Source organism: Pavona decussata, unplaced genomic scaffold, assembly GCF_977016875.1.
Source record: "Pavona decussata unplaced genomic scaffold, jaPavDecu1.1 SCAFFOLD_34, whole genome shotgun sequence".
Taxonomy (NCBI): Eukaryota; Metazoa; Cnidaria; class Anthozoa; order Scleractinia; family Agariciidae; genus Pavona; species Pavona decussata.
This window is the reverse complement of record NW_028145457.1, coordinates 1,439,620-1,455,364: the sequence shown is the minus strand read 5'-3', so window position 1 is coordinate 1,455,364 and position 15,745 is coordinate 1,439,620. Positions and strand designations below refer to the sequence as shown.

Sequence of the window (15,745 nt, the reverse complement as noted above, 5' to 3'; positions counted from 1 at the left end):
AGCATTCCGTGGGGAGTTCTGTAAGCATTTAGTGTTGATGTAAAGCGATTTTTGTATGGGAAAAGTTAAGTCTGGCGTGAGAGAGCCACCGGCGAAACCAAAACAAAGAAGAAAACGGCAGATAGACGCAGAACATGAAACTGGCAGCCCCAGCGGAGTTGACACGAGGCACGCACTTCTCACCGCTATCAGTACACGAGGTAGCCTCCCACGCAGTCGTTTTTAGGGGACTCGTATTACCTCCTCCCCACAAACGCCTGCTTACCCAAGCGCCACATTCCTTTCCCATTGTTTTACTCCCCAAGCACCCTAGCCAATCACCATCGAGGCATTGTTTAATGACATCAAGTTACAATGGTTGCTTCCGTTTCCTGCGAGCTACAGTGTCTACAGTCTCTGTTACGGTCTTGAGAGATGCGGGAGTTAAGTTGGAATATATATATTTTTTCACTTCTGGAATGGCTGGTCATGACTGAAACACCAAAACAAATATCGAATGTGAATACAAGCGCGCTTCTTGTGCGACGTTTAGACACTGCTGGGAGAGTCAAAAGCTTCGGGAAAGTGTAATCGATCTTCCCCGCCTGATCGAGTTGACAATCGGTGAAGATATCGCCTCTTTCGGGTGCGGAAACTCTGGAGCAGATTTGTTTGTTTGTACGAAGTGCTACGGCAGACTAACTCGATTTGAGAAAGCAAAGAAGAATGTAAAAGGTATCAAGGGGAGATCTGCAGTATTTATCAGTTCATTAAAGACTATTAAACGGAAAGTTAAACGACAAAGAGCCGATCATGTGGTCCTTGTGGAAAATGTCGCACATGCCCCAGAACAAATTGCAACAACAAAGCGAGTTTCAACTGCAAAATCTTTAAAGTTTACCGACATATCGGGTAATATTTTGATTTCCTCCACACCGACAAGGTCGACAAGATTGAAGGCAAAGCTTAATAAATATAAAAGCGACTTTGCGTAACCAGTCGGCAAATGGACGAAAATATCGCTATTTCCCGTCACGAATTTTTTTATTGCAGTCAGTTGATAGGCATTTACACGAGAAATTTTGAACGTAGGGCACACGGTGCTAAAAGCTCACGTAAGCTCGGCCAATTTCACTGTTCCCGCGAGAGGCGTTCTGAGGTCAATGTCAACCTTCCAGATTTTAGAAGGTTCACTGTGATTGGCTTAGCGGCGGAAAGGAATGTGGCGCTTGGGTAAGCGGAGAAGATAATACGATTCCCCTAAAAACGACTGCGTTGGAGGCTATACACGAGGCTTCGCGCTGAGGTTCGCTGCTTATTTTCAACCGGTTAACAACGGCGAAAGTGGCTGGATTGTCGCCGGCATCTCCGATTTCGGACTCCGAACTGATGTTCGACTCTCCTCTATCCGATTTTTTCGTCCTCGAATTTCTCTGCTACCAAGGCAGTTATAGAAAATCTGACTGGTTGTACCAAGAACCCTTGTCGCTCTCCGCCAGCTGAATTTTTTTGGCTTCGTCAAATCATTTTTCGACCTTCTTTGGACCCGGTTTTTTCTTAACTGTCACCCAAGGCGACTTTTCTAGTTTCGCTTTCTTCATAACAACCTTTTACGCAATGCTTGAATCCAAAATGGAACGCTGTTTCACAGTAAAATTTGACATACAACGCCGTGACATGCGATGAACACGATGTAGACAAAAACATGCAAATTTGCCGGTAATTCGAGATCGCGGGTAAATTTTGCCGCGTAATAACTCAACACAGTCCCGCATAAATTGGATTATGACACCTTCACTCGCTCACCGCTTTTCCTACAAAACTTTGTTTTTCAGATACCTCGCGTTTTTTTTTTTAAGATGGGGGTAAACGTGAATTTGAATGGGATTTTTAGAGGTTTGAAGAAGAGATAAAAGAAAGAAAATGATTTTTAAAACACCAACAGACAGTCGATAACCACGCAAGAGCACCCCAGGTTGCTAGTGGACTAACTGGGTATCCGTCTATTAATTATTAACTACAAATTCTAATTTTAAAACCTCACTAAATCTTCAATATTTCTTATTTCTCTTAATTTTACCAATCCTTCAAGAAAAACTATCTCCTCCCAAATATACCCAAAATTCACCTAAAAATTCACAAAACACCCAATAACATTGGTTTCCGTTTTAAGCAGAGAGATTTTGGATTGCTTGAAGCGTGAACGAGATATTTCCATGAAACCGATTTTAATCGGCATGAAAACGGCTTTAAGGTTTACCCCCGCCTTAAGCTTTCTAACGGCTGTTTTCACGAAAGTTTGCATCCCTTTCTTGTTTCAACAATTATCTAAAAAAAATTATTTGAGAAAAATTCGACCTTCCTTCCCTAAAAGTAACCTTAAGCTGGAGGACAGTATTCCAGTAACGATCAACCCGCTGATAAGTATCAAGTTCAGAAACTTCTTGATCTGATTGTAGCAATGTCCACTTATCCAGAGACATCTAGCAGAGGTTGACGTTTCCGGTAGTAAGATTCTGGATGGAAGCATCTTTGGATTTTTGGTTCTTTTTCAGAGGATTTGGGAGTTAGGACCTGCCCAGCTGCAAATACATACTATTGTTACTGCGCATACGTTCTGCGCATCGCGAGATACTCGGGTTTCCTATGGGTGGTGCCTACTAATACAGGAATATTTTTTGCGCGGTTTAAAACTTTAGGGAGAAAGCAGATCTTACCAAATGCTATTGGGATCTCAAAAGAAAATTTGGGGCAACCATGCATTTTTCAGAGATAATTAAGTTTCAATTTAGGAAAAAATCCCATACATTGCTTTATACTTTGGCGTTTTTTAGAGATATTACTGCTAAATTGTCCCTGAAAAATGCGTGGTTACCCCCAATTTTCTTTTTGGATTCCAATAGGCCTTGCTAAGATCTGCTTTTCCCGCATAGTCAAAAACCGCACAAAACTATTTCGGTATTAGTAGGCACCTTCCTTAAGTCAAGAGAGTCAACTGATAATTTTAAAAAAAAGTCAAATGCATGGTACGAACATTTACAGCATTTCATTATTATACTATCAACCATAATTTGTAAACATCGATACAGTATTATAGTGTCTAGATAATTTAAACAAGATATGTTTCGTTATGATTGATAATGTGAGGGATTGTTCCGTTTGGCTGGCCCACCAGTTTTAGTGCAAAACTTAACTCTACCAAAAGGCACAGTATATGAGGAGCAGCGTAAGAACATGTGATCTAAGGAGTACATATCAGTTAAGCATTGAAGGCATGCTGATTGTCACAAATTTTGGTTCTTGGCAGACTTACCGTATTTTCTCGATTAAACGCCCCGTTTATTTAAAATTCGGCAGTTTTGATCTGCGTTTTTTCGAGGCCGGCGTTTAATCGGAGTCTGGCGTTTATTAATGAAATGCGATTTTCAGCCATTTTTCCAGGTTGATTTATTATTACCGATCCTCGGAAACCTAGGGGCAGTTTGTCAGTGCTGGACGATTTTTCCCTGGATTACCCATGCAAGTACGACTCATGTGCAATGGCTGTTTATAGTGAGCATGGACCTGGTAACCAAAGGATAAATGTCGGGCATACACGTATCGAGCTTTCTCGACTCTTCGCTTCTTCGTCAAACATGGAGGGAACATCAGCTAAAGTGAGACAGAAAAACTATCGAGCAAGCAATTTGGAACAAGGTGGCCTTGAAGTCCCTATTACTGTGCAATGCGCGATTTTCTCCCAGAAAGGACAACTCATGAAAAGACTGAAACAACTTATAAACAAACGCTGGAGGGATCCGCGCGATTCAAACGACACTGAGCACTACAATACAAGAAAGAAAGTGCGTCAATAATACAATACGAACAGGGATACATTTTTCGCTGTGCAGCAATTATCCCAGTTATGTTACGCCGGTATTTTTCCTTTGGACGTTTATTAAAATACCAAAACAGCATACCGTACTTGGTATGTCGTAACAGTGCCATTCAAGCGGTTACTATTTACTTCTAATCGGTCCTTGTGACCTCGACCCCTTATAAACGCCGGGACCGCAATTAAACGCACCCGGTGTCTATTTAGCAATCGGCCGTTTTGACCCGGCTTTTATACGAAGCCGGCGTTTAATCGAGAAAATACGGTACTTTGATTGCAAATGATGTTGTGGATAATCTTATGCTGAAACTAATGTTATTGTTATGTCATTTTTGATCTGGAAAAGGTAATTGGTACACTTAATTTTTCTTTTTTGGTATTTTATTTATTCATTTATTTAATTTTACTTTTTAAAAAGGCATTTTTAATACAAGAACATACAGAAAGATACGGACAGACATTATAATGCTAACACACAGATCACCTTACTTACAAACTACAGGGAAGCTACCCTGAGTTTCACTACACAACAACCAAGAATTATATAACTACCGTAAAGTTCCGATAGTAACGACCCCCCGAGAGTAACGTCAAAACTTTGTGGCTTCTAATAAATCCCGAAAATAGCGACCCCCCCGAAAGTAGCGAGTCCCACAAAAAGGAAGCGAGACCAAGTTTTTTAAAACTACGTTGTACACAAACCGAATACCTTTATTGTTTGCCAATCTTTAGTCAAATTTTTAATGTACAATACTAACATCTTCGTGCATGGACAAATTGATCACGATAGGGCAAGGGAAAGCCTTAAGCCATCATTCGTCCTTGACATCAGTTCACTGATGGCGTAATGTGAAAACTAAACTGTTTTAATTTCGTATTAACAACATGGAACGTTTCTTCCAATTAAAATTGAAAACTCTATATACTGCAGTATAAACGCATTGGTGTCTCATGGACTAAAAGCACTGAATTTAGCTTTCCTCCCCTGAGTCAGAGAAGAATTCGATTTCCTCTTCATCGGCTGATTCATTCATGCGGTAGTCCGTTAGACCATCGATGTTTATTTCACTGCCCCTGCTTCCAGAAATGGGTAGCGCAATACCACATTTCACAATTGAACGGATAACTGTGTCCCACCCATTTCGTGAAAAGCGCACGCCGATCACCAGCGCTTACTTTTCCACTCATAAATAGCTCTGGATTTGCGAACAAGTGTTCCGTACTGAGTCTGTCAACACTCTTCTTAAATTCCGCATTGAATGCAACATCGAGAGGTTGTGTCATGGTTTTTGTTCCCCGAAAATAACCACCCCCCGAAAGTAACGACTCCCCGAAAGTAACGAGCCCGAAAGGCTGCTAATTCCGAAAGTAACGAGGGTCGCTACTATCGAAACTTTACGGTAATTTGAGTATAATGAACAGAAAGACGAGAAAAGAAAAGAAGGTTAGGATAACGTGTATTAAAGGGAGCAAGGGTTTCCATTTTTGTCGTGGAAATCAAGTTTGTTTTTTTTTTCTCGCAACAGAACGTTCGGTTTGAAACGTTTTTCTAAATCTATCGACCAACGGTGTTCCCTTATTTAACTTAACAGCGGAAACAGCGGAAAATAAAGTATTTACTTTCAAGGACAATATAGTTGACCAGGATCGATGTTTATATCGTATTGCTTGCATCAAAATTGATCCCAAAATGAACATCCCGATATCACTAACGGAAATATTTGAAGAATTAAGTGCAGCCTTTAAATCGTCCCAACAAGTAACACTTTTGTGCAAAAGAAGAAGGGATGTTCTATGGTCTCCAACTCCTTTTCACAAAAAAAACGCATAAGGGGGATCGACTTTTTTAAACCTAAACAGCATCTCGTTTGGTACACTTAATGAATGGTTTCATGAGAGAAACCATTATATCTTAAGATCTTATTTTCTGGGTTAACCACGTACTGGAAGAAGAACAGGCTGTCGACGGATCCTGAACGAAACAAGGAATTACTATGCTATGGTGCAAGCCGATAGATCTTGTCACAAAGTTTGTGTATAAACGTTTCCGTAATTAATAATAATCAAGTCATTTTCGAACAGATAAACAGTCACGCAAACTTACGAGGTAAAGAAATCAGTATTATACTTTTTCTGATTCTTATTGGTACAAAAATATGCTCACTTTTAAAGACAATGTGATTCTTTTATTGAAAATATAACAATATTACCCTTTACTTGCATTTGTAAACAACATATGAGTCTATTTAACAATTATTTTACAACATCAAGATTGTACCCCAACACACGCCGATGTACCTCTAAGGTATATTAAGAGCTGGGCTACCTCTTCAAAGAGGTGCATACAGTGTGTACAAAACTTGACCACAGCTTATCAAACTCAATAAGCAGCAAAGGAAAGAACGACAATAAACAAACAAACAATCGTAATACTTCTTCCCTAACAACGAAATAGTTAACCTTGTAGGTAGCTGAAAAGACGCCCTTGTTTTCATTTATAGTTGCTGGCAGAGCTATGTCGCAGTCCTCTGTTAAACAAATCTGTTCGATAGAAATTAGAAAACCTCTGCGACACCGATCTGCGACACCTGGAGGAAAGACGCCAGGAGCAATTGATCACGTGATGTTTTTGGCGCAAGGATATCTTTGATTCCCTTCCACGTTATCAAAGTGTGCAATTTTTTTTGTTTCTTTTTTATTTATTTATTTATTCATTTATTTATTTATTTATTTATTTATTTATTTATTTTATTTATTTATTTATTTATTTATTTATTCATTTCATGATCAGTTCTTATCTATTTTTTGTTTTTCCTGTCGACTTTTATTTCCCGTCACTGGCTTTCTCTTTCTTCTTTCCCTGTTTGGCCATGCTGATGGCGACCAACCGCTGGCCAAAGATCCTGAGGACTCTCTGGGCGAAGTTGTAACCAAGTGAGCACAAAAACTTACTCACCCTACCCTCGTAGGGAAGTCAAAGAGACGAAAAGGTAAAGCAAGCAGAACGAATCCCTGGCCGAGAAGGTTCTTTGTGGAGGCTGCACAGCAGTCCTCTAACTCAAGCAGCATGGTGCATGATCGAGTAGGGAATGCAAAACAACAAAGTCAAAGCAACAAGCAGCGGAAGAAAAATACTGATCGAGTTCGACGATCGCGGCTCAGTATGTTCGATTCAGTACGGTCTTCTTCGAGCGCTATATTCTCGCAAAGTTCGTCAGGAGAAGGAGGAGACGACACAGGTAGGTGGAATTCATTTCTTAATCAGTCTTTTTGTTTTATTTACGCGCTCCCTTTTGCGGTAGACAGGAAAGGGAGGTCGTAAATATATAACAAGGTTTTCGATTCCTTAACTTTGCTATATTATCAGATGATTTAAAGTACGTATTAGTTGCTCCCGTGGAGTAAAACTTGTCATTTTGTTCTGCGAACTTTTCTTCACTTTTTCAGGCTTTGTACTTTGTTTTAATATTGCAGAGTTTGATGTCGACGATGAACTGCCCGAGGACGAGGAAATTGAGCGAAGATTTTCTTCTCTACTGGTATTAGAGCTGATTTATTGAAAACTACAGTTAGAGAGTTGCATGTCTCGGCACGGCGAGATGAAAGTAAACAGCTCTTAATTACAATGTCAACTCATCTGTTTTGCACATAGGAAAAAATGACACTGCCTCCAGAAAGAGCTGCAGAACTTGCTAAAAGCCCGAATGCTAACAAATGGAAAATGATTAAAGCGAAGGTAAGCCATTTCGTGAATCTTTAAGTTTAGTTTATTATTAACCCTCTTACTGACAGATTGTTTGATTAGTCTTTTGACAGACTTCGACGAGTTCCTGTGTCAGTATAATTATAGAAACCACCTATGTCAAAGTTTTAGACAATTTAAGCGTAATGTAACGTGTCTCTGGGATTGCGTGTAAAAAGTATTTTAAAAAATTGCAGAATTGATTATTTTATTTCCCACGCAAGAATTTAAACTCTTTGTATCCATGACATCGTGCGTCAGGTGTCGCTAATTCATGTAGATTTATAAACTAGTGCGTTACATTAAATTTTAATTGATCCCTTGTCACCTTGAAAGAATAATCTTACAATAGAGTCGATTAAAGCTTTGTATTGGCAGCTCGCTTCCCACGACTCAGATCATTTACGAATTTAAATGTAATGTTTGCAAAGTAAGCTCTCTGTCTGTGACATTTCCTAAGTAGGAAATTGTTATGATTGAAGGTTGCTCTGTTTCTCTTGGTTACCTCAGCCTTGACACGATGGTGTGTAATTAGTAGCTTTGCAGGTGGCAGGGCATCAAAATTTATTACGACAAAGACCTACCAAAACATTTTTTACCAAAATTATACATAGCCATACAAACCAATGGCTGAATTTTGTTCTCCCTGTTCTAATTTGAAGTTTCTCATCGGCCTTTCAAACTTTTTTAAAAGTCACTTGATTTTATGAACACAAGTTTATCACCAGAGATCCTTGTCTGCATATTTTCCACTTAATGATCTGAACTGAACTCAATAATTTGTGTTACGTCTTACCGGTAATTCTGAATATTTACATGGATTTCGAAAAAGAAGGATCGCCTGCTTCAGAAACAAGCACATCTGAATCAGACAAGACAGAAGATGATGTTAGTATACTGTGCTGAGATTAAGAATTTCTTTGTCCAACTTGATCTGACTTTAAAGATACTTAGGTGTTAGATCTGTTCCCTGGAAGAACATTAGCAGTATCAAACATGCAGTAGAACATTAAAGGTTCTAAGAATGTAAACACAGTCAGGGAAAATTCCTTTTTTTTTTTTTGCACCCATAATTTTCCTTTTAATACCACTCTGATCTTCAGTGTTGGGTGGAATTAATTCTAAAATATCTCCCATGGTGTTAGTTTTTACAACCCTAAATATCAAACCAAACTTCAAAAAGATAATGTTTTGGCCATGATTGATTATATATTACTGCATCGTAAGCTAAAAATGTGCTATTTTCTATTTTTTTTTTCCCTCTCTTAATCTTTTAGAGGAGTACTTGGCATCTGATAAAAATGTTTCCAAATACTGAAATAGTCATGGATTTATCTGCAGTAGTTAAAATTAAGACTGTCATAAAAGACTCAAAGGAGAACTTTCACCTGTGATGCCATTGGTAGTTTTTAAGGTTTCATAGTGACATTTTGGCTCAATGTTTTACAATATTCCACAGAACTTTAGGTGTTCCTGCATGCAGGTTCAAATTTCGTTTTTTTTTTTTTTTTGATTTGCAAACTTTCATGTGACCTCTTGATATCTTTAATTTTAAAACAGAGCAATGTTCAAACGAGTCCCAAAAGTAATCCAAGTTCAGTTGCCCTTTCCTTTGTGAAACTTGTGAAAAAGTTTTCCCCAGTTTTTCAGCCAGAGCTAACAGTAGGGCCAAAATCACTTGCATGATATTCCAGTGCTTGGTGCCAGCTGTTTCATGTATTTGTTTCAAGTTCTGATTGCAGGTGTATATTGGGTTTAAGTTACAGTAAATCTGTCGTGATTGGTCAGAGCAAGTACAGTGACGTTAGATGAATATGTCTGTTTCAGTTTTATTGTGCTCTCAGTTGAAAACTGTTCTGATCTCAAATATAATGCAGCCATTACGACTCGATTGCCAGCCGTTTGTTAATCTCGTTTTCATCCTTCTTCATTTAATATCATCCCCATCCGAAGGAATTAAGCCAGGCATACAGAATAACTTGCAATGAAGCCTTTTTAGGACTTAAATTATCACAGAAGTTACTAAAAACCAGCCAGGTCACTTATTTATTCAAGAGAGTAACACATGCTCAACATCGATATATCGTTAAGCTTTATACACTGCTAATACTTTTCGCTTCACTGTCAACCAATACTGGCATAAGCAACCATTTACTTAAGCATCAGTCATTTCATTTTCATGTGTTGGTGTTTTGCAGTGATTTTTGCAATGCCAATATTAGGGCAACAGATTAATCAAAATCACAAAGGAATCAAATGGGATGAAATATCTACCAAAATACTATGTTCAACTTCCAACAGTGAACTTTGAAATGGTCAAACATATTTATTTATTGCATGCTGGTATACATAGCCGCCAAGCATTGGTTTTAAAACATTTTTGGTAGTATTCAGCTCCTTTGTGATATTGTTGCCCTTAAAATGCTTAAATTGGAAATTTAGAATTTTGAGAACTGCACTGTGTGTATAAATCCATACGCTATATCCTTATATTTAGCTTCAGAAATTCCACACTGAGCACACTCTTAATGTCAATCCTTCCAAATCCAGAATCATCAATCCCCCCCCTCCCTTTGGGGATTTCCCTTTTGTTTCTATCCCCTTTGCAATTGCATGTTTGATTCCCCAACAAACAAGGTTTTTTTTCTGAACAGAAACAAATTGGATTGATTTATGAAAAGTCTTGTGCTAAGTAAGACATCCAAAACCCCAAGTTTTGCAAATCACAGATCTCTTAATAGAAACTCCTTGGTGTATGATTTACCTCGGGCATACTCTGTCTACTCAGGCACCATACAGTACATATAAATTTTATTATATAAACTTACTACCACTTGGTTTATATCTGAGTGTATAGTTGAGTTAATAAGCAACATTTTACAGTGCGACTTCTATTATCGGGGTCACTTAAAACTGGCCAATCAGATCACATTATGATACAAACAGTGAATTTAACTGTTGTTTTCTGCCTACTCGTGATTGGTTCAATCGGCTTTGGTGACCCCGGTAACAGTTAGTCGTACTGTAGTTTAGAAGCTTAGAAGACTCAAAGTTAGTTTTTCCAAAAATTATAACAAGCACAAAATTTACCAAATGAAACTTAAGAGCAATTCTCCAGGAAAGTGAAGCAAAGTTGGAAATGAAAAATTTTAACCCCTCTTCAATTTTTGTGTGTAGGTAGGTTACCTTGGGGGATAGACAAAAACAATCATATTTGGATCGGCAGATGTATCCTTGCCATGGTAACCGCACTATATGACATCGGCCTTGGGACCATGTTTTGAGCAAAAGTTCCACTCTCAAAAAGTAAAAGTAAACGAGTCTGGTTCTCGGGTGCATGTGAACCAATTCAAATGAAATTCATACAGATGGTAGAACCACTCTCCCAGTTTATAAAATTCGCCGTTACAATAATTTGGGCTTTATAAACAAGAAGAAAATGCTCGTCCTACTATGTTCCCTGTCAGCCATTTAGACAAGCAGGAAAAACAAGCACAACGATATTGGTTATTTCTCCGAAAGTACTCTTTCCACATAAACCAAATTAGCAGCAGAGATTACATAGATATTGACGTTTATAAATATCATAATATCAATTTGGGGAAAACTATACTCTGGCCATGGGTGCTGAAGACACCTGGGACAAATTGCAAAAAATTGCAAAATTGGTAATTTTGAGAGCTCTAGTACTTAGCTCAAACAGGCTTTAGAGAGAGAAAATCAGCTTCAAAAGTATCTTTTATCATCTTGTCTGCTACCTACATTTAGTAAATAAGGTTTTGGCCAACAAATTGGATGAAATATAAATTGATACAAAACCTACCTTGAGGGTTTTGGGAATTTCTTCAGGATGCTTTCGTCGCGTGGTTCTCTCCATTATCTCTCCTTCGCACGTTCCATCTTTTTGACCAAATCTAGCGCAGACTAACAGTTACGTCCATCGAACATCCAGTTTGCTGTGTTTCAGACCAGGGATGATGATACAAGTAGCCCGCATACACTTGACAAAGAATAGTAGACAAAGTCAAAAACATGGTCGTAATGCTTGCGATTTCTGCCGTCGAGCTCCTAAATTCATCAATATTATTCAGCCAGGAAGTAAAGTAAATGTGTCGAGATCGATGTACAAAGCAAATGCATGCCTTTGAACAATCCAAAATAACGTCTTTGGCTAAAATCGGGTCAGATATTGCGATAGTGGACAAGCCAAAAATGGTAAATAAACTGAACGCATAGGCCGGAAGTTCGAGAAGCACGACTGCTGACCGGATGTAACACAATGTAATGGGATGTAACACCGGATGTATGTGTAATGATATCCTCCTGTAATGGGGTTGTTTCACAATGGCAATGGTGAAGAAAGCCAAAAAAAGAAAAAAAAAAATATTAAAACAAAACGAATAAAACAAAAACAAAGGAAATGAAGCTGAACTGAAGCTTGGGTGAAAATTGAACGCATGATCATAATAGCCGCCCCCCCCCCCCCCCCCCAAAAAAAAAAAAAAAAAGATTGCTCTTTAATAGACTGTGAAAATGGAATTACAAATTCAGTTATGATAAGCTATTTGTGACAAGAGAATGAAAAATTCGCGTGTGAAATCTTATTATTATTTACCAGCACGGCAAAGAATAAGATCCATTTTGTCGCTGATTTCATCACGGTTTATACTAAGTCCGTAGGCTTGCATGTGCCTGGAAATATCCCTTTGACATTGACTGAGTTTTATATTGTTTCCACTGCACTCACAAACCGAAACGTCCCTTTTGGGATTTGAAAGAGACCAACTTTCCATTGTCCCGACCAGGATATCTTCCTTCGCACGACGATATGCAAATTTCCCTTACAGTGTTTTTGATCGACGGCACAAATTTACGTCCGGTCACCCTTCCCTCCACCAAAAAAAACAACAGCAAAAAATAAATAAATAAATAAATGAATAAACAGAAAGAATGCCAAAATTTGGGCAGGTATTAGGTACTGAATGTGAAAATTTATCGGCTTGAAGAGGACTTATTTATTTCTGGAGGAGAGGCGGGTCAAAAATTCCAACTTCGTAACTTCTAATGTGTACGCTAATGCCCCAGATCAGCGACGTATCTTACATGCAGGCCATCCTTAACATCCAATAAGCAATGAATTAAAAAAAAACAAACAAACAAACCCAGGAAACATGGGCGGCTTATGTGGTTGCGTAAAACGACAAGTGAAGCGCTTTTATTTTGTCCTCTTTATTCACCACTGTAAAACAGTCATAAAAGTGGATCAAAAGTCGTCCTTTTATCCCCCTATCAATGATATATTGTACCAAAAATACCTAAAGAAGAGATAATGCCATTGCGACAATTAGCCGAAGCTACAAAAACAAACAAACAAAAAACGCGTGTATCGCATTTAAAACTACATCCGGTCAGCAGTTTTGCTACTCACATTTCCGGTCTACATACGTTTGGTCGTAAACAAGCCGTAAACAATGATTTCTTCGCTTCTCAACCATGCACCACGGAATGTACGGCTCGATTTAGCCATAGACGTTATTCAGAATCGTGGCAGACATGAATTTGCTCAGCTGTGATCTTGATGCATCTATTTAACTTCCTGGATGGATTGTATTTATGAATTATTTCGATACTCGACACACGACTGTGTTTGACCTGTTCGACTGTTCTTTATTCGGGTTAATGCATCATCTTCTTTGGTCTAAAAGTAGATGTTCGGTGAGGCTAGGCAGTTAGATTTGTCCTTTCCGCTAGAGTCTGTGCAAGATTTGGTCAAGAAAATAGAGCGAGCGAACTGAGGAGAGACCCATCCTATACGACAAAAGCATCCTGAAGAAATTCCCAAAAGTTTCAAGGTAGGCTTTGTTTTGATTTATATTTCATCAAATTCGTCGGCCAAAACCTAATCAATCAAATGTAGATAACAGATAAGATGAATGAAAAAACCTCTGCAGCTGATATTCTCTATCTAAAGCCTGTTTGAACCAAATACTGGAGACCTCAACATTTCCAATTTTGCAATTTTTTGCAACTTGCCTCGGATGTCTTCAACACCCATCTGTATGAATTTCATTTGAATTGGTTCACATGTACTCGAGAACCAGACTCGTTTATTTTTACTATTTGAGAGTGAATTTTTCGGTCAAAACATAAACCTCAGGCCGACGTGATCAAGTGCGGTTTCCATGACAACGACGCACCTGCCAATCCAAATATGGCTGTTTTTGTTCATCCCTCCAGGTAACCTGCCTCCACACAAAAAATGAAGGTGGGTTAAAAATTTTCATTTCCAACTTTGCTTCACTTTCCTGGAGAATAGCTCTTAATTGCAAAGTTAGTAGCCACCGCAAAATTAAATTCTGATTGGTAATGACTATCATTAATTTTGAAATGTTTTATGCAAAAGTTATTCAGACCAACCAGAAATGATTAATGATATACCCATTTTCAAAAACACTTTCATCCAGAGAAATATTCACAGGTAGATATATACTTTTATTTACTACTTTTCGCTTGTGAGTGTGTGTGCGCGCTGAAATAAGCTCAATAAGACGAACAGGAATGATTGACATGTTTATTCCACTTGTTGCTCAACCGAGAGCTGAGCTACATGAGCTTGTAATCGAATGCCTACAATCTTATGTGCACATGCTTATCAGTAAGCAGCGACACCATGTAACATACGATGACACCAAATATTTCATCCCCCTTTTCCAGCCATTTAAACACAGAGATATTGTGAGGTTTAAATGATACTGTTATAAAACACGTTAGAGCACTTACAAGCAAAAGCTCAGTTCCTTATCACTCGACCATAGCTAGTCCAGTCGTAATTGTAACTAGCGTGATATAGGAAATTAAAATGAGGTGAAATGAGTTATTGAGTCAATCCATGTACTTTGGGTTGGGCCTGATAACTCAACCATATCGGCTGGCGCACATACCAGCTTGAAGGTCTACACTTGGCTGGGGTTTCAGCAATTCGGAATCAGGTTGCCAACAAGGTGAGTTTGGAGACGTTGGTTCAGATCCATCAGAGTTTTCACTGTATTCCTTTACCTCCTCAACTGGTGTTCTTTCCTGTAATCTCATTACGTGCCTCCTGTTGCAGCAGTACGCTGCACCATCTTCTCAGGGATGTCTCGTGTTTCCGCACAACCACTGCTGGTTCCCATTTTGCTTGAGGAAGGATCTCGAAGCAAACAGTTTCTCTTTCGGTCAGAACAGGCAATAGTCTTGCTGTCCGGTCGTAATATTTCTATTGAGTTTCTTGATTTTTGATTCTTGCTTAACAGAAATCTTCCACATTGATCATGGCTGGCCTCAGTTGATCATAGGTTACAGGAAGCGCTGCCCTCAGGCGACGTCTGATGAGTGCTTGAGCTGGGCTGACATCATCGATTGGTGTATTTCAGTATTCTAGCAGAGCGAGATAGGGATCTTGATTGGACTCTAGTGTCTTGTCCAGCATCTTCTTAATAGTTTGGACAGTTCTTTCATACAGCCTGCGAGACTGTGGAGATCTGGGACTCGTTGTGGTATGCCTAAAGTCATAGTCCCTGCAAATTGTTCAAATTTGTGCGAAGAGTATTGAGGACCGTTGTTGGATACTACTTCTTCAGCTAGACCATGTCTGCTGAAGATCGATTTTATCTTGTTTATGACCCTTTTTGATCGTGTTTTTCTGAGCTCTGAAACTTTCGGGTATCTGCTTTAGTAGTCAACGACGACTATGTGGGTGGGACCCTTCCAGTTGAAAAGGTTGGTGCTGACTCACTGCCACGGTTGTGTTGGTAGCGGATGGGGCAATAGCAGCTCCCTGCTATTTGGATTACAGTGCAGGGGCAGGTTGTGCATTTCACAACTGCATCTTCTATGCCCATCCATAAGATGCACTGTCTTGTCTTCTCCAATCCCTAGTTCAAAGTGTCACTATGCAGCCTTGGTGGGACAAGGATGCTGTGGATACTGTTGTTTTTTGGGACAGCTCACCCTTGGAGGGGTAATATTCGCGGACTTTTGCTTTGTCACATAGCCATCCACCACAAATATCTGAGATGAGAATCTACATGCTGTTGTCTCAGGTAATCTTGCCTTTAATTTCAGCTAGTTTTCTGTCAGTCACATGCGCAGGTGCATGTTGTTCTCAGACT

The 15,745-nt window shown here is 39.1% G+C and overlaps 1 protein-coding gene across 1 annotated transcript in view; it reads left to right on the top strand.

The window, feature by feature from the left end:
* Positions 1 to 6,815: 6,815 nt before the first annotated feature.
* LOC146484390 (formin-like protein 3) overlaps positions 6,816 to 15,745 on the top strand; it is a 32,473-nt gene continuing 23,543 nt past the window's right edge. The window contains exons 1-3 of the mRNA XM_085104896.1: positions 6,816 to 7,092; positions 7,328 to 7,392; positions 7,506 to 7,589. Of these exons, the coding sequence (XP_084961022.1) occupies positions 6,921 to 7,092; positions 7,328 to 7,392; positions 7,506 to 7,589 (321 nt within the window). The 5' untranslated portion in view covers positions 6,816 to 6,920. The remainder of the gene's footprint in view (positions 7,093 to 7,327; positions 7,393 to 7,505; positions 7,590 to 15,745) is intronic.